This window comes from Heterodontus francisci, chromosome 13, assembly GCF_036365525.1.
Source record: "Heterodontus francisci isolate sHetFra1 chromosome 13, sHetFra1.hap1, whole genome shotgun sequence".
NCBI classification, from domain to species: domain Eukaryota; kingdom Metazoa; phylum Chordata; class Chondrichthyes; order Heterodontiformes; family Heterodontidae; genus Heterodontus; species Heterodontus francisci.
Window position 1 is genome coordinate 96,533,422 of NC_090383.1, and position 26,319 is coordinate 96,559,740.

At 48.0% G+C, this 26,319-nt stretch overlaps 1 protein-coding gene across 1 annotated transcript in view; it reads right to left on the minus strand.

The window, feature by feature from the left end:
- Window positions 1-26,319, minus strand: part of stpg4 (sperm-tail PG-rich repeat containing 4) — an 81,213-nt gene extending 54,894 nt beyond the window's left edge. The window contains exon 1 of the mRNA XM_068044146.1: window positions 26,205-26,319. Coding sequence (XP_067900247.1) covers window positions 26,205-26,270 — 66 coding nt within the window. The 5' untranslated portion in view covers window positions 26,271-26,319. The remainder of the gene's footprint in view (window positions 1-26,204) is intronic.

Below are 26,319 nucleotides of genomic sequence, written 5' to 3' on the forward strand. Positions count from 1 at the left end.
TGCTGCTGACACCCCCCCCCCCCCCCCCCCCTCCAACCCGGTTGGAGACCCTGAGCTGCTGACCCACCTGGCTGGAGATCCTGTGTTGTTGACACCCCCTGGAGACCCTGTGCTGCTGACCCCCCACCCCCCGTCCCTGGCCGTAGACCTTGTGCTGCTGAACCCCCCCACCCCGCCAACCCGGCTGGAGACCCTGTGCTGCTGACCCTCCCCCCCAACCCGGCTGGATACCCTGTGCTGCTGACCCCCCCGCCCTGGCCGTAGACCCTGTGCTGCTGAACCCCCGCCCCCCGCAACCCGGCTGGAGATCCTGTGCTGCTGACCAAGGCCTCATAAGACCAGAGGTTGACCGGGGGCCAAGATGGACCATGTCACGCGGGAGACACGGGGTGGCCCCACGGTTTAGCGAAGCCTCCCTGTGGATTCTCCTCCAGGCTGCAAGGGAAAGGCAGGAGGTCCCCTTCCCAAGGGACAGCAGGAAGACACAATCCTGCCTGGACAGCGATTGCAGAGGAGGTCAGCAGCCGTGTGATCACCCTCTGAAACTGAGTCCAGTGCCTCAAGAAGGTCAATGACCTCCTTCGCTCTGCCAGAGTCATCCCAGGCCACGAGGCAGTGCATTCAGCAGCCTGCCTTAACCTCAGCTGCCAGCTCAGGGGCAGCACTTATTAGAAGCTCACGGAACTGCGTGGAGGAGCACCTAGACACACTTGGGGTTTCACGGGTGTGTGCAACTTAGTTTTTTTTATTGTGTATAGTGAATATTTAAATAAAGGGGGCGGTCACTTCCATTGTAGAGAATTGCATACTTTCCCTGCTGCCCTGTCAGGTGCCACTTTCACCCTTGCGCCCTCAATGAGCTGCTACGTATGGTCACCTTCGCAGCTCTGTGAGTGCACCTGGTGAGTCTTGGCACAAGGTACAGCAATGCAATAGGAAAGAGGTGACACGTGGAATACACTGAACGGAATACTTACGGAGTTCATTTGGAATGGGCATCATATTGGCATAAACTGGGTGTGTATGAGATTGTCCTGAGCCTCCCTTGTATGTCTCTCAATGGCCTTCGCCTCCGTTCAAGGGCTTCATCATCCCATACTGCATGCTCAGCATCCTCCTCCACCTCCTCATTGGACGAGGAGTGGTGATCAATCATGTCCTCTTGATGCAAGGCCTCCCCCCTCTGCAGTACTAGATTGTGCAGAGCACAGCAGACCACCACGATACTTGAGACACTCGTTGGGGCGTACTGCAGGGCTCCACCGGATCAGTACCGGCATCAGAATCTCAACTTCAGCAGTCCAATGGCATGTTCGATGGTCGCTCGAGTGGACCCATGGCAGGTGTTGTACCTCTCCTCTGCTGCATTGCAAGGGCTCCTCACAGGCATCAGTAACCATTTCTTCAATGCGTAGCTCTTATCCCCAAGAATTCACCCTGAAGGTGAGCATGGGTCTGAAAAGGTTTCAGCACCTGGAATTGCTAAAACATGTAGGCATTGTGGCTGCTTCTCCAGAAGCGGGCACACACCTGCAGGAAATGCTTTCAGTGGTCGCAGACCAGTTGAACATTGATGAAATGGAAACCCTTGTTGATAAAGGCCACTGGCTGCTCTGTGGGAGCCTTCATGGCCACATGTGTGCAATAGATGAGACCTTGCACCTGCTGAAATCTAGCAATCGCCCCAAAGCCGATGGCCCTCTCCGCCTGACTGTCAGAGCCAGTCCGGGTCCGCACATAGTCACCAGAACCTCTTGAACAAGGCATTGGTCACCTCCTTGAGGCAGCAGTGGGCTTCTGCCTGGGACACCCCACATGTCCCCAGTGGATCCCTGGAAAGATCTGGAGGTGTAAAAGTTGAGTGCCACGGTGATCTTCAGGCCCACAAGCATTGGATGTCCATCAAAACCCATGGGTTGCAGCTTGGTCTGCAGCAGGGCATACAAGTTGGTGACAGCCTCCTTGGAGAGACGCAGTCTTAGCTGACAATGCCGCTGAGACATATAGAGACAGCTGAGGTGACTCCGGTACACACTCAACCGCGAATAAGCCCTTCTTGGTGCACCCGGCTTCTGTCACCCCTTTAGTCCATTCTCACCAGATTGCCCAACTGCCGCCTGGTCCTCCCTCCCTCCGAGATCAGCTGCGCAGCACAAGAATCCACAAAGACCTGGCATATGAAACCCATGCCAGCAGGTTACTCCCCCTCCCTTGTGCTGTCCCTGGAAAGAGGACCTTATCTCTGGAATCTTCCCCTTGCCGCTCCCACCTGAACATGGGCTAATGCCCCTCAACGTCCTCCCTTGCAGACAGCCCACCAAATGAGATGAAACCGAATCTTGCCTCGAGAGCTGGAACCCCTCTGTGCCCACTCGCCTCGAGAGCTGGAACCCCTCTGCGCCCACTCGCCTCGAGAGCTGGAACCCCTCTGCATTCACTCGCCTCGAGAGCTGGAACCCCTCTGCATTCACTCGCCTCGAGAGCTGGAACCCCTCTGCGCCCACTCGCCTCGAGAGCTGCAACCCCTCTGCATTCACTCGCCTCGAGAGCTGGAACCTCTCAACGCCCACTCGCCTCGAGAGCTGGAACCCCTCTGCGCCCACTCACCTCGAGAGCTGGAACCTCTCTGCGCCCACTCGCTTCGAGAGCTGGAACCCCTCAACGCCCACTCGCCTCGAGAGCTGGAACCCCTCTGCGCCCACTCACCTCGAGAGCTGGAACCTCTCTGCGCCCACTCGCCTCGAGAGCTGGAACCCCTCTGCATTCACTCGCCTCGAGAGCTGGAACCCCTCTGCATTCACTCGCCTCGAGAGCTGGAACCCCTCTGCGCCCACTCGCCTCGAGAGCTGCAACCCCTCTGCATTCACTCGCCTCGAGAGCTGGAACCTCTCAACGCCCACTCGCCTCGAGAGCTGGAACCCCTCTGCGCCCACTCACCTCGAGAGCTGGAACCTCTCTGCGCCCACTCGCCTCGAGAGCTGGAACCTCTCTGCGCCCACTCGCTTCGAGAACTGGAACCCCTCTGCGCCCACTCGCCTCAAGAGCTGGAACCCCTCTGCGCCCACTCGCCTCGAGAGCTGGAACCTCTCTGCGCCCACTCGCTTCGAGAGCTGGAACCCCTCAACGCCCACTCGCCTCGAGAACTGGAACCTCTCTGCGCCCACTCGCCTCGAGAGCTGGAACCTCTCTGCGCCCACTCGCCTCGAGAACTGGAACCTCTCTGCGCCCACTCGCCTCGAGAGCTGGAACCTCTCTGCGCCCACTCGCCTCGAGAACTGGAACCTCTCTGCGCCCACTCGCCTCGAGAGCTGGAACCCCTCTGCGCCCACTCGCCTCGAGAGCTGGAACCTCTCTGCGCCCACTCACCTCGAGAGCTGGAACCTCTCTGCGCCCACTCGCCTCGAAAACTGGAACCCCTCTGCACCCACTCACCTCGTGAGCTGGAGCCCCTCTGCACCCACTCGCCTCGTGAGCTGGAGCCCCTCTGCACCCACTCGCCTCGAGAACTGGAACCCCTCTGTGCCATGCTTGCCATGAGGACTGCACTGCTATCGAGCAATGGCTGTTGCACCCCCTCATTCCCCTTCCTGCAATCATCCAATGCTCCCAATAGCTGCTTTCCTAGGGTGACACTGAGGCCTCGTCTCGATACTGCCACCTGGGAATCAGAAGGCACGTGATCCCCATCAGCTGTTGATTAAATTCAAAACATTTCATAAAATTGGAGTGAGGTCGTGTAAATGCCTACTAAGTACCTGCTCTGCAATTCAAATTGCAGTCTCGCCAGGTCGTAGCGGCATTGCCACCTTGGAACTTTACCGCCGCTGACAAATTCCAGAACCAATGTCACAATGTTGAGTTTCCGGGCGAGTGCACCTCTCCCAATTTTTCGGCCCCCCCCCCACTTCGCCTCCAAACCCGCTCCTGCTGGCTGGATAAAATGCAGCACTTCCTGTCTTTATGAAACTGCATATCCTCTGACTTACCATGGAAGGGATACAGAAGATTCACTTACCTATAAAATGGTCTTTTATGTCTTTGAGTGCCTTCATTAAGGTTTTTACTTGAAGGCTTCAGCATCTCTCAAAAGCTTTGGCTTACAGTTGATATTTTTTTCCCAGAGCTATCACTCTGTGCCTGCAATTCCCTGGATGCCTCAGTCTAAGAAGTACTGTATTTCCCAATAGGTGTTAATATTATTCTTTAACTCCAACTCACTATGTTTATGCCCTTGTGAGATAAAGGGCTGAATTTTAACCTTAAAAAATGGGAGAGTTTGGGTCAGGTGGGGTGGGGGGGGGGGGGCGGGGGGAGGTGCTAAAGTCTGAAAAATCTACTTCCCAACCCAAACCCACCCATTTCCAGCTTTTATTGAGACTAAAAGTTGGGAGGGCAGCCAACCCACTCCAAGGAGGCTGCAAGACTCATTGTCATTCAAATTTTCGATCTTAATGACTATCAGCCCAATTTTCCAAATGTCATTGAGGCGAGGGCTTGGTGGATTCAGGAGGTAAGTGCCTTCACACCTAACTCCTGGATCCAGGTGCCTCCCTAAGAAGCCTCCACAATCAGGCACCCCTCGCCGACCTTCACCCCCCCCCAACCCCCCCCCCCCACCCCACCCCCCGAGGCTTCCAATCCCATCACAAGGTCTCTAACCAACCCCACCCCCATCACCAGGCCTCTGATCCACCCCCACCCACCCACCCCCCCACCACCATCCCTGGCCTTCGAACTCTAATCCACCACCACCCCCACCCCCATTGTACTCCAGAAAGCCAAGTGTTGAAGAATAGACCAAGAACCAATCTTTATACACTTTTATAAGCATTTATTTACAGAGATACACATTACAAACATGCATCTCCTACCCCACCAACCACAGTTTTAGTCTGTTCCTATTTATAGGAGCACAAGTGAATCCCAGGTAATGCCCATCATCTGCATACAATTAAACACAATTAATATACAGTTCACAGATTCCCTTCTTTCTCTTTAAATAAAAATTAGAGTTAATATGTACAACCAAAATTTCAAAACAAATTCATATCCTGTACAAAGTATTACATTGTGAGATGCCCCTCCTTTAAGACCCTTAACAATTTCTTTGTACACTTGTACATATTTATCCAGATTTAACTTTCTTAAAGCATTCTTTACTTTAGGGTGTTTCATCGTAGTACTTAACTGCAACACATCAAAACTAGCATCTGGTCTAGTCTGATTGCACAACCAGTTCATCTGGCCAATCAAGCTTCTTTTGGCTAAGATCAAGTGTAGTATCTGTTCTTATCAGTGCTTACTTGGTTGAGAAGAGACCATGATCATTGCCTTTTGATCCTGGGGAAGCTTTGAGTAAAATGGCTATAACCAATCTTCGAGCTTCGGGCCAGGGAGTGCGCAACACCGTTCGGGTGGTTGTGAAGGACAAGGAAGGAGATGCACCGCTCGAACGCACCTTCTTCATCAAGAAAATTCTCTTCGATTGCTGCAGAATTCAAGCGACGGACGTCTTCTGCCTGCAGGATTTCCCCAGCAGTGGATACTTCGAGGTGATGTTCCGGAACGTGGCGGGATGCATCAAGTTCCTGAAGGCGTTCAAGGAGAAAGGGGACCGGGCGCCACTGTCGATCCTCACAGCGGAGCCGCTCTTCACGCTTCCGTCACAATGGGACCGGGTGGTGACGATTCACCTCTACAACCCCCATGTTCCAGTGGTGGATGTACATACCTTTCTCGCCAGGTACGTCGAGGTGGCCGGCAGCAGCACTGATGTCAAGGACCCCTTTGGGATTTGGACCAGCAAGCGGCAGGTCAAGGTGACCTTGAAGGTCGATGCCTGTGGAGCCATCATCCACCCTCCCTCCAGCTTCGCTATCGGGGGAAGTCGAGGCTTCTTGGTCTACGCTGGGCATCCCAGAGTTTGCCGCACCTGTGGCAAATCTGGTCACGTGGCGGCCAACTGCAGCACGGTTGTTTGCAAGAACTGCAAGTAGCAAGGCCATCAGACCAAGGACTGTAAGCAGACTAAGTGTTGCAACTTGTGCGGTGCGGCAGGCCATCTCTACAAAACCTGCCCCAAACGCTGCCTCAGTTATGCTCAGGCGGCAAGGTCCAAGGAAAGGACGAAGGCGTCCGGTGTTTGAAAGGAGACCAGCAACCTTCTCCGCAGTGAGGAACTTCAACCTGAGAAGGAGAAGGAAGGGGAGGCAGCTGAAACCAGCAACCCAGCACCTACCCTGCGCCCGGAAACCCCTCCTCCACAGACAGAATCAATGGAGGAGGAGGCAGCAGATGGACAAACAGGTCAGTGGCAAGTGGTCCAGAGGAAAACCACAAAGAAAAAACATCCCAAAGCGGAACAGGCCACCACCCAAAACAGTGGCAAGAGGAGGCTATCTTCTGAATCAGACTGCAACAACTCCTCTTCACTGGACGGGGGAATGCTGGAACGACAGCCCCTTCAAAAGAGGCGGCAGAACTCCAAGGAGATGGAAGATAAAGCATCCCAGCCCCCGGGAACTGGAAGCTGTGATGGGCCCGGCGTGCCCCAACCCCAAAGCGCCACACGTAACGACGTGGCCAACGCATCTCAGCTCCGGGACACCGAGAGCAAAGACGTGTCTGGCGCACCTCAGCTCCGGGAAGCCGGGAGCAGTGATGTTTTCGAGGAGGAACAGATGGAAGCAGCAGAGGATAGCCCAATCTTTGCCGCCTACAAGACCCCCCCCGATGTCACCCCAGCGGAAGAACCCCTGCATGAAAAACCAGGAGGGGTTTCTGAGGCCAACTATTGTGAAACAGCTTGCTCACACGATGGGTAGGCAGGAACATCCCGAAGGACTGGGACGAGCAAGGACAAATGGTATGGGAAGCAACAACTAACTTTAAAAAAATGGGTGTAAAGATTGCTTCCATTAATGTACGTAGCATTAAATCTACTACGCGATGTGTTTCAACCTTAGATTACCTCGCCAAGGTCAAAGCCGACCTACTGTTTCTGCAGGAGTGTGGAATACCACACCTCAGCACCTACAGGCAGTGGTCATGATGGTGGTCCCACGGGCCATTGATCTGGTTGGGGGGTAATGATTGCCGTTCCTCCGGCCTGGGTATTCTGCTGCGGGGAGGTAACTTCACCATCTCCGAAGTTAAGGTGGTGGTGGGCGGTCGCCTCCTCATAGCCGATGTAATGTACAACAATGCTCCGCTCCACTTGATTAACGTGTACGCCCCGGTACAACGCAGCGAGCGGCTGACCGTCTTCCAGCAGCTCCCACTGCTGCTGGCGACGTCCCGGCCGGTCATCCTAGGCGGTGACTTCAACTGCATCATCGATGCGGCTGGACGATCCGGCAGTGACGACAGCAAACTGGACGCTACGTCCAGATTCCTAATAGAAACAGTTAAAGATGCCAAACTGCACGACGTCTTCAGCAAACCTGCAGACGGAGCGCAGCGCAGATACACATGGTCAAGATCGGATGGGTCTGCCCGTTCCAGCATTGACTTCCTGTTTGTGTCCCGTCCCAGCACGGTCGGATCCACCGACGTCAAGCAACTGTTCTTCTCCGACCACTGCCTCTTACAGGCCGACTGTCACTTACAGGACGACCAGCGGGTTGGCAGAGGGACGTGGAAGCTCAATGCTACACTGCTGACCCCAGAGAACGTTGAGGAACTCAAAAGGGATTACAAAGGTTGGAGGACCGTGAAACCCCTCTTTGAGTCTCCAGTTCACTGGTGGGAAGCGATTAAGGAGATCAAGAGGTTCTTCAGAGGGCGAGAGAGAAACAGAGGGAAATGTCCTGACTCCAGAAAAGTATGCAAAATCTGCTCCGGTTGCAGTCAATGGGGGTCGAAGTCAAGGACGACCTCCAAGAGGTGAAGAGCCAGCAGGCCTCGCTCTTTGCCAAGGAGGCCTCCAAGATCATCTTCCGGTCCAGAGTCCGCTCCATCGAGCAGGATGAGACGTGCTCGCGTTACTTCTTCCAAAAGGTACACACAGAGAGCTCTGTTATCAGCAGCCTGAAGGAAGATGATGGCTCGGTAACGTCTTCGCAGTCCGACATACTAAGGATCAGCAAATCCTTTTATGCTGGGCTGTATGACGCGAAGCCCACAGACAGCAGAGCCTCCCAGTCCTTCCTGTCACCTATCACAGAGGTCTTAGATGACAGCAGGAGGGAGAGACTGGACAAGCCGCTAACTCTGGACGAGCTGACAAAGGTCGTCGAGTCCTTCGAGACGAGTAAAACTCCCGGAAGCGACGGCTTACCGGTCGAGTTGTACTCGGCCCTATGGGACTGGGTCGGCCCGGACCTGCTGGAAGTATACGAGAGTATGGTCCTGGCCGGCAGCATGTCAGAATCCATGAGGAAAGGCATCATCACCCTCATTTACAAGCAGAAGGGGGAGAGGGCAGAAATCAGAAATTGGCGGCCCATCTCACTGCTTAATGTTGACTGCAAGATTCTGTCCAAAGTCATAGCCAGTCGAGTCAAATCTGCTCTGGAGTTGGTGATCCACCCCGATCAGACCTGTACTGTACCCGGCAGAAAGATCTGATAGTCTCGCACTACTCAGGGATACGATCGCCTACGTACGGGACAGGAGGGTGGACACCTGCCTCATCAGCCTGGACCAGGAGAAGGCTTTTGACAGGATATCGCACACTTACATAATGGACGTGCTTTCCAAAATGGGGTTTGGGGAGGGAATCTGCAATTGGACCCAACTGCTCTACACAAACATCAGTAGCGCAGTCTCAATCAATGGGTGGGAATCGGAAAGTTTCCCGATCAAATCTGGAATCAGGCAGGGCTGTCCTCTCTCCCCGGTCTTGTTTGTTTGCTGTATTGAACCCTTTGCTGAGTCTATTAGGAAGGATGCAAGCATAAGAGGGGTGACAATCCCAGGCAGCGGAGGCACTCAGGTTAAAATCTCCCTGTACATGGATGACGTCGCCGTCTTCTGCTCGGATCTGCTGTCCGTGCGCAGACTGATGAGCATGTGCGACCAGTTCGAACTGGCCTCGGGAGCCAAAGTTAACCACGGCAAGAGCGAGGCCATGTTCTTTGGGAACTGGGCTGACTGATCCTTTGTCCCCTTCACCGTCAGGTCAGATTACCTGAAGGTGATGGGGATATGGTTCGGAAGGGCTGGGGCGTGCACCAAAACCTGGAAGGAGCGAGTAGCCAAGGTACAACAAAAGTTGAGCATGTGAGGGCAGCGATCTCTCTCCATTGTGGGTAAGAACCTGGCCATCAGGTGCGAGGTGCTCACGTTGTTGCTGTACGTGGCGCAGGTCTGGCCCATACCCCACTCCTGCGCTGTGGCAGTCACCCGAGCCATTTTCCGCTTCATCTGGGGATCTAAAATGGACCGGATCCGGAGGGACACGATGTTCAAATCTCTGGACAAGGGCGGGAAAAATGTACCCAACGTGGCCCTCATCCTGATGACCACCTTCGTGTGCGGCTGCATCAAGCTGTGTGTAGACCTCCAGTACGCAAACTCCAAGTGTCACTACGTGCTGAGGTGCTATCTGTCCCCAGTGTTGCGAAGGATGGGCTTGGTCACATTGCCACGGAACGCTCCATGCAGTTGGACCATGCCGTACCACCTATCCTTCGTGGAGCAGTTTCTGCGGGAAAACACCTTTGACCACCGGTCCATCAGCCAGTGGTCTGCACGGAATGTCCTCAAGGCCCTACAGGAAAAGGAGACGGGGGATCCTGTCGGATGGTTCCCCGAGCACACCGCCAAAGTCATTTGGCGGAATGCCTCATCACCAGAACTTTCAAACAAGCACCAAGATGTAGCTTGGCTGGTGGTGAGAAGGGCCCTCCCCGTCAGATCCTTCATGCACGCCCGAAGTCTCACCCCCTCTGCACAACGCCCCCGCGGCGGCTGTGGTGGGGAAGAGACGGTTGCCCACCTCCTTCTGGAATGTGTCTTTGCAAAGCAGATGTGGAAAGAGATGCAGTGGTTTTTGTCAAGGTTCATCCCAAGCAGCTCTGTAACACAGGAGTCTGTGCTCTACGGGCTGTTCCCAGGGACGCACACCGAGACAAACATCAACTGCTGCTGGAGGACTATCAATTCAGTGAAAGACGCCCTTTAGTCTGCCCAAAACCTGCTGGTCTTCCAGCGCAAAGAGTTGTCCACGACCGAATGTTGCAGACTGGCACATTCCAAGGTCCAGGACTACGTGCTGAGGGATGCACTAAAGCTTGGGGCAGCCGCAGCAAAGGCTCAATGGGGAAAGACCACAGTGTAAGGTCCCCCCACCAAGCTGAACTGAGGGGCTGGATCCATGGGAAACCCCTCGAACTGTATCGGGAAAATTTTGTCTGCTGTAAATATGAAAATGTAATTGGCATGACAATGAAATGGAAGGGTTGTGAGGCAACTCATGATTGTATTGAAGGAAACTGATCATCTTTGCACTGTTTGTATTTTTTGACTTGATGCTGTTTTAAACTGTTTGGGAATGTAATTTTTACAGATTTTTATGAATAAAGTATATTTTGGAAATAAAAAAAAAATCAAGCTTCTTAATTGCTCTGTCCATTCTTTTGCTATAACATCATCTTTCTGTGAGGACCTTGTATAACTAACCAGGATGGCAGTAAAACTCTCTACATAGGATTGTTGATTTAAATTTATTCCACACCTACTTTGCTTAATATCTAAACCAATATGTAAAAGCCCCACAAGCCTGATTCACAATTTTAAATTCTACTCTAATCTTATTAATAACACGTATCTCAAATGCCATGGTACCACCCGATTAGAAATCGTGCATCATGAAGATGCCTGAAAGTTTTCCTCCATGATACCAATAAAACATTGCGGGATCTTCTTTTAGTTGAATACAACCTATTTTCAGCAAAACAAATCTCACCAAAAATAGCACATCAAGGTGGCATTATTCAGGCAATTGTTTAGTTTCCATAGTTTTCCTTCTGCATCTGCTGCCTCTTTGGGAGGTTTCAAAAACACTTCACTCTGAAAAGTATTGCCCTGCAGAAATGTGGCTTTTATGTCAATTGACCCACACTCGCATGAATATGTGGCCAAAAGAGCTAAAAGGATTTCAAGATTACTTTCCCAGTTGTGTGAGAATCCATTCAAACTTCTGTATCATCCCGTTTCTCTTCAAAACCCCTAGCAACTAGCCTCGCTTCAGCCTTATAAGTCCCATCTGCAAGGACTTTTTCAGTATAAATCCACCTGTGCGACAAAACTCGGTGACCCTTATCTGATCCCTCAGAATAAACACCAAACTCCAACTATCTAACTCCCTTTCTTTTGCCCCTCTTATTAGTTCATCATCAAGTTTATTGGCAGCCAGCAAAACTTCATGATTATGATGACTTCTGCTACACTCAAGAAGCTCGACACCATCGAGGACAAAGCAGCCCGCTTGACTGGCACCCCATCCACCACCTTAAACATTCACTCCTTGCACCACTGGCACAAAGTGGCAGCAGTGTGTACCATATACAAGATGCACTGCAGCAACTCACCAAGCCTCCTTCGACAGCACCTTCCAAACCCATAACCTCTACCACCTAGAAGGACAAGGGTAGCAGAGGTATAGGAACACCACCACCTGCAATGTCCGCTCCAAGTCACACACCATCCTGACTTGGAATGATACCCCTGTTCCTTCACTGTGGCTGGGTCAAAATCCTGGAACTCCCTTCCTAATGGCACCTTGGGTGTACCTATACGACATGGACTACAGTGGTTCAAGAAGGCGGCTCAACACCACCTGCTCAAGGGCAATTAGGGATGAGCAACAAATGCTGGCTTAGCCAGCGATGCCCACAACCCATGAAAGAATAAAAAAAGAGTTCCGTTGTGAGACTGTTCTGTGGCCTTTATTTCATTGTCTAACTATTCAAGCTTCCACTTTTATGGCTTTTGGGACTACAACTGCAACTTCTCCGTCTTGCACTATCAGAAGTTCCTTCTCCAGTTTGTGTTCATTTTTTGATACAACAGACACTTCCAGACTCATTGTCACTACTTACATTGCACTTCCTTACTTTCCACTCTTGCACCCCATTTTGCCAGTCCATTGGCATCGCTTCTTGGCCATCATCCTGAATGTTCAACCAATATTTGAACCTGTCAGTAGCTATTCCTGCACATCCCACAATTGTCACATCCCTCCATTAATTAGACCTCTCTGGAATATATGTCATCTGAGTACCCACTCTGGGCAATTAGCCTGTGGATGTGATAGCTCTGTCATGTGTGTAATGATCACTCACATTACCAATACCCAGCCCTTGATCTATCACATTCTGTTCGTCAGAACCCTCATCACAAAACACATGAACATTTGAAGTACAAGGTGCCTCATTTACTTCTATCAGTTGCTCAGAGTCTGAGATTTTGTAATTAATTCCAATTAATCATGAGGAATGAATTTTAACCATTTGATTGTCATGTTTGATGAGTACTGTCTTATCATCATGACCTATTACCTTACGAGGGCCTTTCCATTCCCTATGACTCTCTCTTTTATAATCCACCAAATCTCCTGAATTAATCTCTATCTCAGATGGTCGTTTACAATGCCTCAGCGTTCTCCAAATTTTCTCCAAGACGTCGGCCTTGAGAAAGCCCATCTCCCTGCATGTGAGGCATTCAACTGTGCAGAAAAAAATGGAACTAATTGTACCTACCAGAACAAGAGGACTATCACACAGAACAGAAGGCAATTTGAGATTTTTACCATAGACTAATTCTTTTCTTTCTTTCTTTTGGGCCTCCTTATCTCGAGAGACAATGGATACGCGCCTGGAGGTGGTCAGTGGTTTGTGAAGCAGCGCCTGGAGTGGCTATAAAGGCCAATTCTGGAGTGCTACGCCAATTTATCTGGACTTATAACCCGTAACTGCTGCCTTCCGTGTTGTTTCAGTCGCTGTGAGGCAACTATGGAGTGACCTCTCCATGGCGCATGCCTGGGCAAATTTATGGAGGTTGAGAGTTGCCCAGTCGTCAAAACCCCCCTCTCGGCCTTTCTGGTGGGGTCCAAAGGAGTGCAGGACACGACGTTTGGCACCAGTATGGCTGCAGGAACTGCCGGAAACATGCCAAAGGTGACACATGACCGCCTACGGGGTTCCGCTCCGGATTTTCTGTTAGGGTTTACTCCCTTAGCCTTGGTCTCTCCCGAGACGCCCACAAGGCAGTGGGGTTGTTGGGGCCCCTACTAATTGATAGGTTCCATACCCTCCAACCATCTGGAATGAATTCTTTACAGGAACCACCCATGCCAGGGAGGTTGTCAGCTTGCAACCTGGTTGATCAGCTAAGATTTTATGCAGCATTTCATCGATCACCACATAATTCCTTTCACAAAGTCCACTGCTGGAAATACTTTCAGCTGCAGTATTCATGACCATGATATTCATATTTTCACACTTGTCTCTGAACTCATCATTGGCAAATTATGTCAGAAACTTCACTGGTGTCCGAAGTCCAGTTCCTATCCATTTCTCTATGGTTTTGTCAATAATAACCCTTTTGTCCTTACTATGTGTCACTGTAGAACGACTAGATCTAGTTGCCAGGTCTATAAAATGTAGGATGAAAATATTTCTGTCTTTGTCCGTACCTTTAAATCCATGGCAACTACCTTGTTAAAGTCACGTACCAATGGAAGGCTTATAATAGAACGTGGCAGTGTCCTACAATACTTTTTACAGATTTCACACTTCTCACTAATCTCTTCTATTAACCTTGTATACTCATCAACAACTACACCTGCATCCTTTAGCAGGATTTTTAACTTTTGACAAGTAGAATCAGCAAATTGTCTAAGTAACTTTAAGATAATTTTTTTCCTCTCTGATTCCTCTGATTAAATATTGAGAAGACTGAAGCCATTGTCTTCGGTCCCCATCACAAACCTTGCTCCTGCACCTCCGATTCCAACTCTCTCACTGGCAACTGTCTGAGGCTGAACCAGACTGTTCACAACCCCAAGATGAGCTTTCAACCACATATCCACATTGTTACTAAGACTGCGCATTTCCACCTCCACAACACCACCTATCTCAACCCCTGCCACAGCTCATCTGCTGCTTAAACTATCATCCATGCCTTGTTGCCTCCAGGCTTGACTAACACATTCCTGGCTTGTCCCCCAAATTCTACCCTCTGTAAACTTGAGGTTATTCAAATCTCTGCTGCCTGTGTTTTAACTCAAACCAAATGCCATTCACCCATCACCCTATACTTGCTGACCTATGCTGGCTCCTTGTTAAACAATGTCTCAATTTTAAAATTCTCATCTTTGTTTTCAAATCCCTCTATGGCCCTCTGTCTCTGTCATCTCCTCCAGCCCTACAATTCTCCATTTCTCATGATATCTGTGCTCCTCTAATTCCAGCCTCTTGAGTATCCCTGATTTTAATCGCTCCACCATTGGTGGTCATGCCTTCAGCTGCCTAGGCTCTAAGATCTGGAGTTCCTTCCCTAAACCTCTCTGCCTCTCCACCTCGCTTTCCTCCTTTAAGATACTCCTTAAAATCTACTTCATTGATCAAGCTTATGATCATCTGCCCTAATATCTCCTTATCTGGCTCGGAGTCATGTTTTATTTATTTATTTTATTTAGAGATACAGCACTGAAACAGGCCCTTCGGCCCACCGAGTCTGTGCCGACCAACAACCACCCATTTATACTAACCCTACAGTAATCCCATATTCCCTACCACCTACCTACACTAGGGGCAATTTACAATGGCCAATTTACCTATCACCTGCAAGTCTTTGGCTGTGGGTGGAAACCGGAGCACCCGGCGAAAATCCACATGGTCACAGGGAGAACTTGCAAACTCCGCACAGGCAGTACCCAAAATTGAACCTGGGTCCCTGGAGCTGTGAGGCTGCGGTGCTAACCACTGCGCCACTGTTTCATAATGCCTCTGTGAAGCACCTTGGGATGTTTTATTACCGTAAAGGTGCTATATGAATACAAGTTGTTGTTGTCATATTAAAGGGGCAGCGACTGCACAGTAACAAAATTAGCTAAAGGTCAGAAAGCAGAGAGTAGCAGCGAATGTTTGTTCTTCAGACGGGAGGGTAGTTTGCAATGGTGTCCCTCAGGGTTGTTGATACATATTAATGACCTGTGCTGGTTATACAGGGCATGATTTCAAAGTGTGCAGAGGATATGAAACTCAGAATTGTATTAAATAGTGAGGAGGATGTAAACAGATTTCAGGAGGACATAGACAGACTGGGGAAATGGCAGATACAATTTTAAAGTGGGTGCAGGAGCAGAGAGACCCAATGGTGTAGGCACACAAGTCTTTGAAGGTGACAGGACACGTTGGGAAGGCTGTCAACAAGGCAGATGGAATCCCTGGCTTTATAATAGAGACATAGAGTACAAAAGAAAGGAAGTTATGCTAAACCTCTGTAAAATACTGGTTAGGAGCCAGCTGGAGTACTGTGGCCAATTTTGGGCATCACACTTTAGGAAGGATTACAACGCCTTAGAGAGAGTGCACAGGAGATTTACTAGAATGGTACAAGGGATGAAAGACTTTAGTTGCATGGAGAGACTAGAAAAATAGGTTTGTTCTTCTTAGAGCAGAGAAGGTTAAAGGGGGATTTGATAGAGTTGTTCAACATATTGAAGGGCATTGATAGAGTAAATAAGGAGAAACTGTTTCCAGTGGCAGAAAGGTCAATTACCAGAGGGCATAGCTTTAAGGTAATTGGCAAAAGAACCAGAGGCGACATGAGGAAAAAACATTTATGCAGTGAGTTATGATGATCTGGAATGCACTGCCTGAGGAGTGTTTGAAGATACAATAATAACTTTGAAAAGAGAATTGAATAAATACTTGAAAAGGTTTTTTTTAGGGTGATAGGGAACGAGCAGGGGAGTGAGACTAACGGATAGCTCTTTCAAAGGCGCAATGGACCAAATGTGCTGTATCATTCTGATGACTCTACGAAATGATTTCTGCCTTAATATGTTTTTCCAAATAATTTGAAAATCCGCTAGAGAATGCATTTTAGAAAGTTTCACATGCAAACTATGAAGCGTTTTATTTTTACTTCAGAGTGATGGAACTGAGCTGACAGACACACAGATGGGCTGACAGAGAAAGAGAGATAGTTCATCACCTGAGCTTCAGTTGTTCACATTTTGTTTACATATCCCAGGGCCCCAGCCAAATGCAGTCAAGCTCCAGGATATCAAAACCACCACCACCCCAAGCAGCTAAACCAGAGAATCCCCACAACAGTGCTGCCACAGTCCGAGATCACTCCCCACCCCTCCAGTACTAGCAGAAATCTCATTCAGAATACCGTGTAACAAGAACACAATTTGACTTATTCAGTCACCTAAATCAAAAGCCCTGATGATACACTGTACTTTACACGGTGTAGCAGGCCCAACAATTACTGGGGAGGCCTTTTAGGAGCAAATTATGTGACCGCCTCCAATCATGCAGAATTTTTTACGGGCGGAGAAAGAGACGATGAGGTGGTTATGCTTAAAATTCTATCCGGTCTTATCTTGTGCCACTACACTCCCTGGGGCTAGTTTTTGTCTGACACTTTTTGACCATCGTATTTGTACCTGATTGGCTCAAATTTCATGCCATAAAATAGCAACAAATCACAGTTAAATAGGCAGGCAGTGCACCAATCATCAAGAGGAAGCAGCAATGATAACCACGAACCTTGAAGTTTAAAAAGCTATGAATCAAAAATGTGCCGTGGCAACAGCTATCAACATAAAAGGGTGAACCAAACAAATCATTCATTTTTGGTCACCATCTTGGGTCTCCATTGAGCTAAACACTTAAGACCAAAAGAAAGTTTTGTAGCAAAAACAATAGCAAAATATTTACAACGGGATATTAAACTTACTGATACTGTCTCAGTTTCTGTGTTGGAAAAACCTTTGTAATCATATTATTTGTTGGAGGCCAGTGTCTGTATGAAAAGCCTGAGCTTTAAGTTCAAGCAGTTTATAACTCCCAGCATACACCTGTGCTTACAACTTCTCAAAATATTTATGAATGATGGCTAGACTTGTTATTCATAGAGTATGCCAGGACATGCTACTGTAAGGCCTGCCTCTCTGATGGAAAATTACTAAGAATAAAAACCCCAGTGGAAAACATTTTTAAGGATTAACTGGAGTTTGTTTCCTTCATATGAAAAATGCAAAAGATATACAATTCTAAACCAGCTATAGCGTCAGTAGCTCCCACTGAAAAAGATCCACAATACCTAATCCCCAAATGCTAAACTTAACCGTTTTCCTAAAATCTAACACCAGCCATTTTGGAACTTGGGGCCACAAGATTAAAACTGATCTCTGATTGGCTAGAAACCACTTCTCACAGGCTGTTTTTTTTCTCTTCGAGCCAGAACTTTGTTGTTTGATTTGGTCACAATTAGAGGGTCCAAACTAAATTTCTGATATCTTTTCCTGGCTAGCTTAAGAAGCTTCTTAATGAGATAATTTAACAGACAGAAGAAATGTAGGAAACTCCTATTGATGATAGTCAGAGGGTCAATAATTTAAAAACTAAATTGATCATAATTCAGCTATTGCCTGAGATTTGGGACAGCTTTCCCAGTTGCCTTCTCAAACATTTGGTCAAGTTGCCAGTGCCACTGATGATTGATCAGGAAAGATAGAATGATTTCTAAGTTAATGTATAGCCCACTTAAATTCATATCAAAACACAACTGATCTGAATTTAACATGGAAACACACACCAACATCTTTTCATACCTAGCCCTGGAAGCATAAATTCCCTCCTTATCATCAGCCTCCTGAATTTATTTGCATGTGATTAATCCTTCCACACCCAATTTGCCAGCTAGAGTTATTGCACTAGAGTTCAATCCATTCTTTAACATTTTGTGTTTCTCAGCAGCATTTTCCCACAAACGTAATTTGAGTACTGGGCCAGATCTTGTGCTCGTCCAGAAGGCGGCTTTAGTGGTGGGGTGCCGGAGAATTGGAGTGAAACCGCCCGCCATGGAACCCGATGCCAGGATTCCGGATTCCAATCTCCCTGGGGGGAAGATAAGCCGACGATGACCTTCCTGCCCAGAGGCCAACTGAGGACCTTAGGTGGCCTATTAATGGCCAATTGAGGGCCTCTTATCAGTGGCGGGAGGGGTTGAGGGGCTTCCGCCGCACGGGCAGGACGCCTTGTTAAATGAGGTGCCCTCCCTGTGGGCTTATGGCCCACAAAGGACCCTTCCCCCCCCCCCCCCCGGGAAACCCCTCCCCTGGACCGAACAACCACTCCCCAAACCATCTTTGCCTGGGCCTTCCGGACTGGTCCTGGCGACCCCGCCTCACCTATCTGTGTTCCGGGGTTCCACTGCTGGGTCTGGGTCCAAGGCCTCTACAGTACTGGCAGTGGCCTGTGCCTCCGGTGGTGCTGCCTATACTGCTGAGCTGCCGGCCCTCGGATTGGCCGGCAGCTCTTGGAGGTAGAATCCCCATCCCTATAAAGTCTTTAAAGAGACGGGGATCCCGCCTCCTAATACTTTTACCCCAAAAGACTAGAGGATTGCTTCGGGGTCTGAAAAAAATGCAGAGGCGGGGTTCCCCCCAACTTTTTGGCCCACGCTGGAAGCCCCGCCTCCTGCACAAAATCCAGTGTGGACTGTGCCAAAATCTGGTTTGAAAAACATCTGCAGGAAATACATCAGATCTCTAGTTCAGCAGATTCTGAATACTAAACATAACAAGTATCTGCAATTTATAATACTAAAAGTTTTTGTTTTAGTCAACTGAACAAAATAATTGTTTTAATTAAAATGTAAACCATTCCTACTTGAGGTCAGCAATGAGGAGCTGGAACTGAACCAGGTTCAGTTTTGACCATGAATATTTATGTTGTTCGATGGACATTTCAAGGTATCAGCCAAAACCAACATGGTATTTTGCTTTGGTCAAGATGCCAGTGAAGGGTTTCACCACACTATAGTGCACCATTGCTCTCTGCCCATGGGTAACTACATTTGACAGATGGTTACTGCAACTTAACACATAGCAGATAGGTCCACTGCGGGACATCTGGCAGTACACCCAGTGTTTAATGAGGCATTGAGGCAACTTGTGAAGTAGCTCAGCATCTCTCTAAGCAGTATGCTAACCATAATTTTGCCAGACTACAGTATAACTAGGAATGAGCTTAACCAAACTATCCACTTTCCTGCAATGCTTTGTGTCTCAAGCTTGTATGGACAAAATGTAGTTGGCTCAGTTTTGTGAGCAGTATCTGGAACTGTAATTATTCAATTGGCTATACAACTACACCAACTGAATGATAAGGGCTAACTTCCCTGCCCTAGTATGGGGCAGCAACTGTGCACCCAATGAGTGCTGTGCCTGCCCAAGTTGAGTTGCAATTAACATTGATATTTCAGGATATTTAATATGGCCAGGGTGCAACATCAACCCTCTGGAAAGACCTTGCACCAGTAAACTAGGGAAGTGTACTGCATAAGCAAAAATTTCCTCCAACCACGTATTGAGAAGATCAATGCTATTGTCTTCAGTCCCCGTCACAAATTCTGTTCCCAAATCATATGACCCCAGGATGAGCTCCCAACCACGTATCTGTAACATCACAAAGACCATCTCCTTAACATCACCCAACTCCACCCCTGTTTCAGCTCACCTGCCTTTGTTACCACTACATTTGTCTATTCCAATGCATCCTTGGCCAGCTTCTCACATTCTACATCTATAAACCAACTCATTCAAAACTCTGCTGTCCATTTCCTAAATCACACCAAGTCATGTTCACTCATTATCCCTGTGCTAACTGACCTATATTGTCTCCCAGTCAAGCAATGCCTCAAATTTTAAAAAAAATCATCCTTGTTTTCAAATTCCTCTGTGGCTTTGCTCCTCCCTACCTCTGTAATCTCCTTCAGCCCTACAACCCCACCTCCCCCAAATCTCTGTGCTCCACCAATTCTGGCCTCTTGAGCAATTTCCCAATTTTAATCCCTCCACCATCGGCAGCCATGCCTTCAGCTGCCTAGACCCAAAGCTCTAGATTTCCCTCCCTATATCTCTTCAACTCCCTTCCTCATCTCTCATCAAAAGTAGGGAAAATGCTAGAATTTATAATTAGGGACATGGTAAGAGAGGACTTAGAGAATTATAACATGATTAGGCATCATCAATATGGATTTATGAAAGTGAAATCTTGTTTAACAAATCCGTGAAGAGTTTTTTGACATTGTAACCAGCAGGGTAGATAAGGGGGAACCAGTGGACATAGGACATTTGGATTTTCTAAAAACATTCAATAAGGTGCCACAGAAGAGCCTATTACACAAAATTAGGGCTCATGGGATTGAGAGTAATACATTAACCTGGACTGAGGATTGGTTAACGGACAGAAAACAGAGAGTAGGAATAAATGGATCATTTTCACGTTGGTAGGTTTTAACTAGCAGGGTACCGCAAATATCAGTGCTTGGGCCTCAGCTATTTACAATCTACATCAATGACTTAGATGAAAGGACCAAGAGTAATGTATCCAAGTTTGCTGGCGATACAAAGTTAGGTGGAAAAGTAAGCTGTTAGGAGGACACAAAGAAGGTGCAAAAAACGATAATGACAAGTTAAGGCAAGAACATGGCAAATGGAATATAATGTGTTAAGTGTAAAGTTATCCACTTTGGAAGGCAAAATAGAAAAATTGAATATTTTTTAACGGTAAGAAGGACCTGGATGCATGAATCAAAGAAAGTTAACAGACAGGTAGAGCAAGCAATTAGGAAAGTAAATGGTTTATTACAAAGGGATTGGAGTATAAGAGTGAAGAAGTCTTATTGCAATTATATAGGACCTTGGCGAGACCACACCTGGAGTACTGAGTACAGTTACTTTTACTTTTGGAGGGAGTCCAACAAAGGTTCACTAGACTGATTCCTGTGAAGAGGGGATTGTCCTATGAGGAGAGCTTGAGTAGACTGGGCCTATATTCCCTGGAATTTAGAAGAATGAGAGGTAATCTTATCGAAACATAAAAAATTCTTAAGGGGCTTAATTGGGTAGATGCTGGGAGGATATTTAGCCTGGCTGGGGAGTCTAGAACTAGGGGTCACAGTCTCAGAATAAGGGGTTGGGCAGATAGGACTGAGATGAGGAGAAATTTCTTCATGCAGAGTTGTGGATCTTTGAAATTCTTTTGACAGAGAGCTGTGGATGCTTGAATATATTCAAGGAAAAGATAATTAGATTTTTGGATATTAAGGGAATTAAAAGGATATGGGGATAGGGTGAGAAGGTGGAATTGAGGTAGAAGATCAGCCATGATCATATTGAATGGCGGAACAGACTCCAAGGGCCAAATAGCCGACTCCTGCTCCTATTTCTTAGGTTCCTCTCTTTTCTCCTTTAAGATGCTCCTTAAAATCTACCACTTTGACCAAGCTTTTTGTCATTTGACCTTTTATAGCTTGATGTCAAATTTGTTCCATAATGCTCCTGTAAACCACCTTGGAACATTTTATTATATTAAAGCCATTATATGAAAGTTGTTGTCACCTTCTGGAATTTCCTTAATAAACTTCTCGTCTTTGTTTCTCTGTTAAGACGCTCCTTAAAACCTACCTCTTCTGCCCTAATATCACTTTATATGGCTCAGAGTTTAATTTTATTTGATAATGCTCCTGTGAAATGCCTTGGGACATTTCACTACATCAGATGTGCTTTTTAAATAGAAGTTGTTGTTGTGAAAAAAGCATAAGACTGGCTATATGGCCCAGAATTTCTAGCTGTTGCTGAAGAGTATTAGTTCCACTAGTGAGTGCTGTAAAATAAAAATTGCATTTACCAAGGGAGTTGGGTGTCCGCTCCAGTTTACTACCTGTCCCCATCAGACCCTCCAATCTGAGGAATCTAGGACAAGGCCCAGTGCCAGTTTGTTCAGATGTCCCTGGGCACCTCTGGTCTGCAAAGAGAGGATATTGAGGTGGGAAGGCAGGAATAGCCCCTTCCATCTTGTAGACATTTGAATGCTTGGCCTGTGACCATGGCCTACAGAGGCCCAGCTTCATCTCTCAGTGACAGTCCTGGAAATCACAAGGCAATACAGGGAGTTAGGATCCACTGTAATAGGTCTCTACCTCTTTTTTTAACCTCTGGAATAGGAGCTTCCCAGAGACAAAGGTCAGGAAAATTGATCCCAGAATATCTGATTCCCCTGTCCAACATGAATATGAGTCATAGAAACAGAAGGGTCCCAGGTTTGATCCTTGGGTTGTACCAAGTTAATGCTTTCACATGGACAGCAGTAATGGTGCTACCATTTTGTCCAACACGCAGGGCTACAAAGTTTTTTAAAAATCAGCCAAGATTTTGACTTTGAATCGCAATTTGGAAATTCTCGCTGGCAAATGTGTGCCAGTGGGTGGTGGTGAAGATACAATCAGGATGGACAGTGATGGTGCCCACAATCAAAAATCCTGTCGACATCTAGGCTTATCAATTCATCTTGGGCAGTAACCCAAAGCAGGCAATACTGAAAATTGGACAAAGTGTTAAACAGGCTGCTGATTCACTATCGCATGTTCTAAGTAACCATCCAAGACAAACTTATATGACACAACATCTAGGCAAACATAGCAAATATAGTCATTGTGGTCAGAGGATTGCTGGTAATGATGGACCCGTACCATAGCATAAGCCAATGCCTTCAGGGCATCGGGGCGATAGCTGGAGGGAAAATATGTTAATAAAGGACTTTCTAATGGTAAACGTTCTGGGCAGGTGGCTTGAGAACTATATTAATAGAACCTGCTATTTGGAGGGATAAAAATCATTTCAACCATTGTTGATGCTGACGTTTATTGAGATTAACATAGATATACAATTACTGCTTTGAAAACAATATAACATGGATGCTTGGAGGATACCAATTTCCCACTTTTTTATGACCTGAGTATCTTGGCTTTATCCGTTTTGTTATTAAAACAACAGATACTGCTTCTTTGAACTTTCCCTGCTTCCTCCTCCGAAGCTCCAAATACATCATCCTGCATAATATCCACTAGCGGCTCAGTGGAAGTATTAAACAACTAACTGGAGGAGGTGGCTCCACAAATATCCCCATCCTCAATGATGGGGGAGCCCAGCACATCAGTGCGAAAGATAAGGCTGAAGCATTTGCAACAATCTTCAGCCAGAAGTGTCGAATTGATGATCCATCTCGGCCTCCTCCTGAAGTCCCCAGCATCACAGATGCCAGACTTCAGCCAATTCAATTCATTCTGCGTGATATCAAGAAATGACTGAAGGCACTGGATACAGCAAAGGCAATGGGCCCTGACAATATTCCGGCAATAGTACTGAAGACCTAGCCAAGCTGTTCCAGTATAGCTACAACACTGGCATCTACCCTGCAATGTCGAAAATTGCCCAGGTATGTCCTGTACACAAAAAGTAGGACATGTCCAACCCGGCCAATTACCGCCCCATCAGCCTACTCTCAATCATCAATGAAGTGATGGAAGGTGTCATCAAGTGGCACTTGCTTAGCAATAATCTGCTCAGTGACGCTTAGTTTGGGTTCCGCCAGGGCCACTCAGCTCCTGACCTTATTACAGCCTTGGTTCAAACATGGACAAAAGAGCTAAACTCAAGAGGTGAGGTGAGAGTGACTGCCCTTGACATGAAGGCAGCATTTGACCGAGTATGGCATCAAGGAGCCCTAGCAAAATTGAAGTCAATGGGAATCAGTGGGAAAACCCTCCGCTGGCTGGCGTCATACCTAGCACAAAGAAAGATGGTTGTGGTTGTTGGAGGTCAATCATCTGAGCTCCAGGACATCACTGCAGTGTCCTAGGCCCAACCATCTTCAGCTGCTTCATCAATGACCTTCCTTCAATCATAAGGTCAGAAGTGGGGATGTTCGCCGATGATTGTATAATGTTCAGCACCATTCGTGACTCCTCAGATACAGAAGCAGTCCATGTAGAAATGCAGCAAGACTTGGACAGTATCCAGGCTTAGGCTGATAAGTGGCAAGTAACATTCGCGCCACACAAGTGCCAGGCAATGACCATCTCCAACAAGAGAGAATCTATACATCTCCCCTTGACATTCAATGGCATTACCATTGCTGAATCCCCCACTATCAACATCCTAGGGGCTACCATTGACCAGAAACTGAACTGGAGTAGCCATATAAATATGGTGGCTACAAGAGCAGGTCAGAGGCTAGGAATCCTGCGGTGAGTAACTTAGCTCCTGACTCCCTAAAGCCTGTCCACCATCTACAAGGCACAAGTCAGGAGTGTGATGGAATACACTCCACTTGCCTGGATGGGTGCAGCTCCAACAACACTCAAGAAGCTCGACACCATCCAGGACAAAGCAGCCAGCTTGATTGGTACCCCATCTACAAACATTCACTCCCTCCACCACCGATGCACAGTGACAGCGGTGTGTACCATCTACAAGATGCACTGCAGCAACGCACCAAGGCTCCTTAGACAGCACCTTCCAAACCCGCGACCTCTACCAACTAGAAGGACAAGGGTAGCAAATGTATGGGAACACCCACCTGCAAGTTCCCATCCAAGTCACACACCATCCTGACTTGGAACTATATCGCCGTTCCTTCATCGACGCTGGGTCAAAATCCTGGAACTCCCTTCCTAACAGCACTGTGGGTGTACAGCGGTTCAAGAAGGCAGCTCACCACCACCTTCTCAAGGGTAATTAGGGATGGGCAATAAGTGCTGGCCTAGCCAGCGACGCCCACATCCCATGCATGAATTAAAAAGAAATTCCTGCCCCTGAGTCAAAAGGCTAGGGTTTGAGCCCCACTCCAGACAGGCTGGGTAAGCGTAGACTGGAGCCTTGAATTCTAGATTAGCAAGCTGTCAGGGTACTTGCACTGGATCGGTGCTGGTGCTATCCCTTGCCCCATGGTATACAGTAAGTGGAGCTCTTTAATCTTGGATGCATACCATCTAGAAGAAGATATGTCAAAGATAAAAAGTGCAAGGAAAGCAAGGAAACTGCTGGGCAGCCTAGAGAGTTATATGCTGGACATCTTGGCGAGGTAAGGGTTAATAATCAAACTTCTTTGTATGCAAACTTCATGCTGCCTTCTAATTTAAATGATTATAGCTCGCAGCCAGCACTAAGCACACTGCTGAGTAGCTGAATGACTGCATGACTGAGAAGGAGGCACAAAATTGTGAGAGGCTAGCGCAAGTTCAAGCTGGCCTGCACTACTTATAGCAAGCCTGCATCTCTTAAAGGGGAGATGCATTTTGGCTGGAGTAGGTGCTGGAAGTCATTTTAAAAGTGATTTTGACTTTAAGGGTAAGACATAAGAATCACACAGAATGACAGAGAGTCAGCACCTAGATTTTCCAATGCTACATTGGAGGCCTTGGTGCAGGAGATGGAGAGGAGTTGAGATGCCATCCATCCATGGTGGGGCCAGGAGGCCCTCCAGGCAGACACTGCGAAGGCAGTGGGGAACAAATAACGGTGGCGGTCAATGTAAGGAGTCTAGCCCTGAAGATCTGGATGCAATGCCGCAAGATGTTCATTGACCTCACAAAAGTGGCCAAGGTCTTCAGGCATCACACCCCACCAATTGCAGCACTAGCCTCACACACTGCTCAAAGCACCCCCATCACTCACCTACCAACAATCGCGAAGGGCCGAATGGCCTACTCCTGCTCCTATTTTCTATGTTTCCACTTCCACCACCCTTGTGGGCAGTGAATTCCAGGTTATTACCACCCACTTCATAAAGAAGTTCTTCCTCATATTCCCCCTGCATCTCTTGCCCAAAACTTTCAATCTGTGTTGAGGTAGGGGAATGGCTCCCTGAATACCCTGGGTAGATATGGCCTTCTTCTAAGAGCCCTTCTGCCACTCCTCCTCCAGCAGCTTGTCCTGCTCTGTGTCGCCTCTGCTCATTCTTCTTGTCAGGCTGTCGGCAAAGGGGGATGTATACAACTGCAGCCATATTTGGGAGCAAGTGGTTTGTGCAGAGTCCTTGAAGTCAAGACAAAGTCTTACATCATGTGACATGCCACTCCCTGCAGACTTCAGCAACTTTAAATAACGCCGGAAACCACCAAACAGTTCTACAATCGCACGAAGAGTGACCAGAAATGAAACAGCAACTAACCTGAAAGTAGCTGATGGTCCCTTTAAATAGCACTGGTGGGGTGACCCTTCCTGCTGCTGAACGCATGTTCAGCTGCACCTGTTTAAGAGAGGCTGTTAGCTGCAGCGTTGAGCTC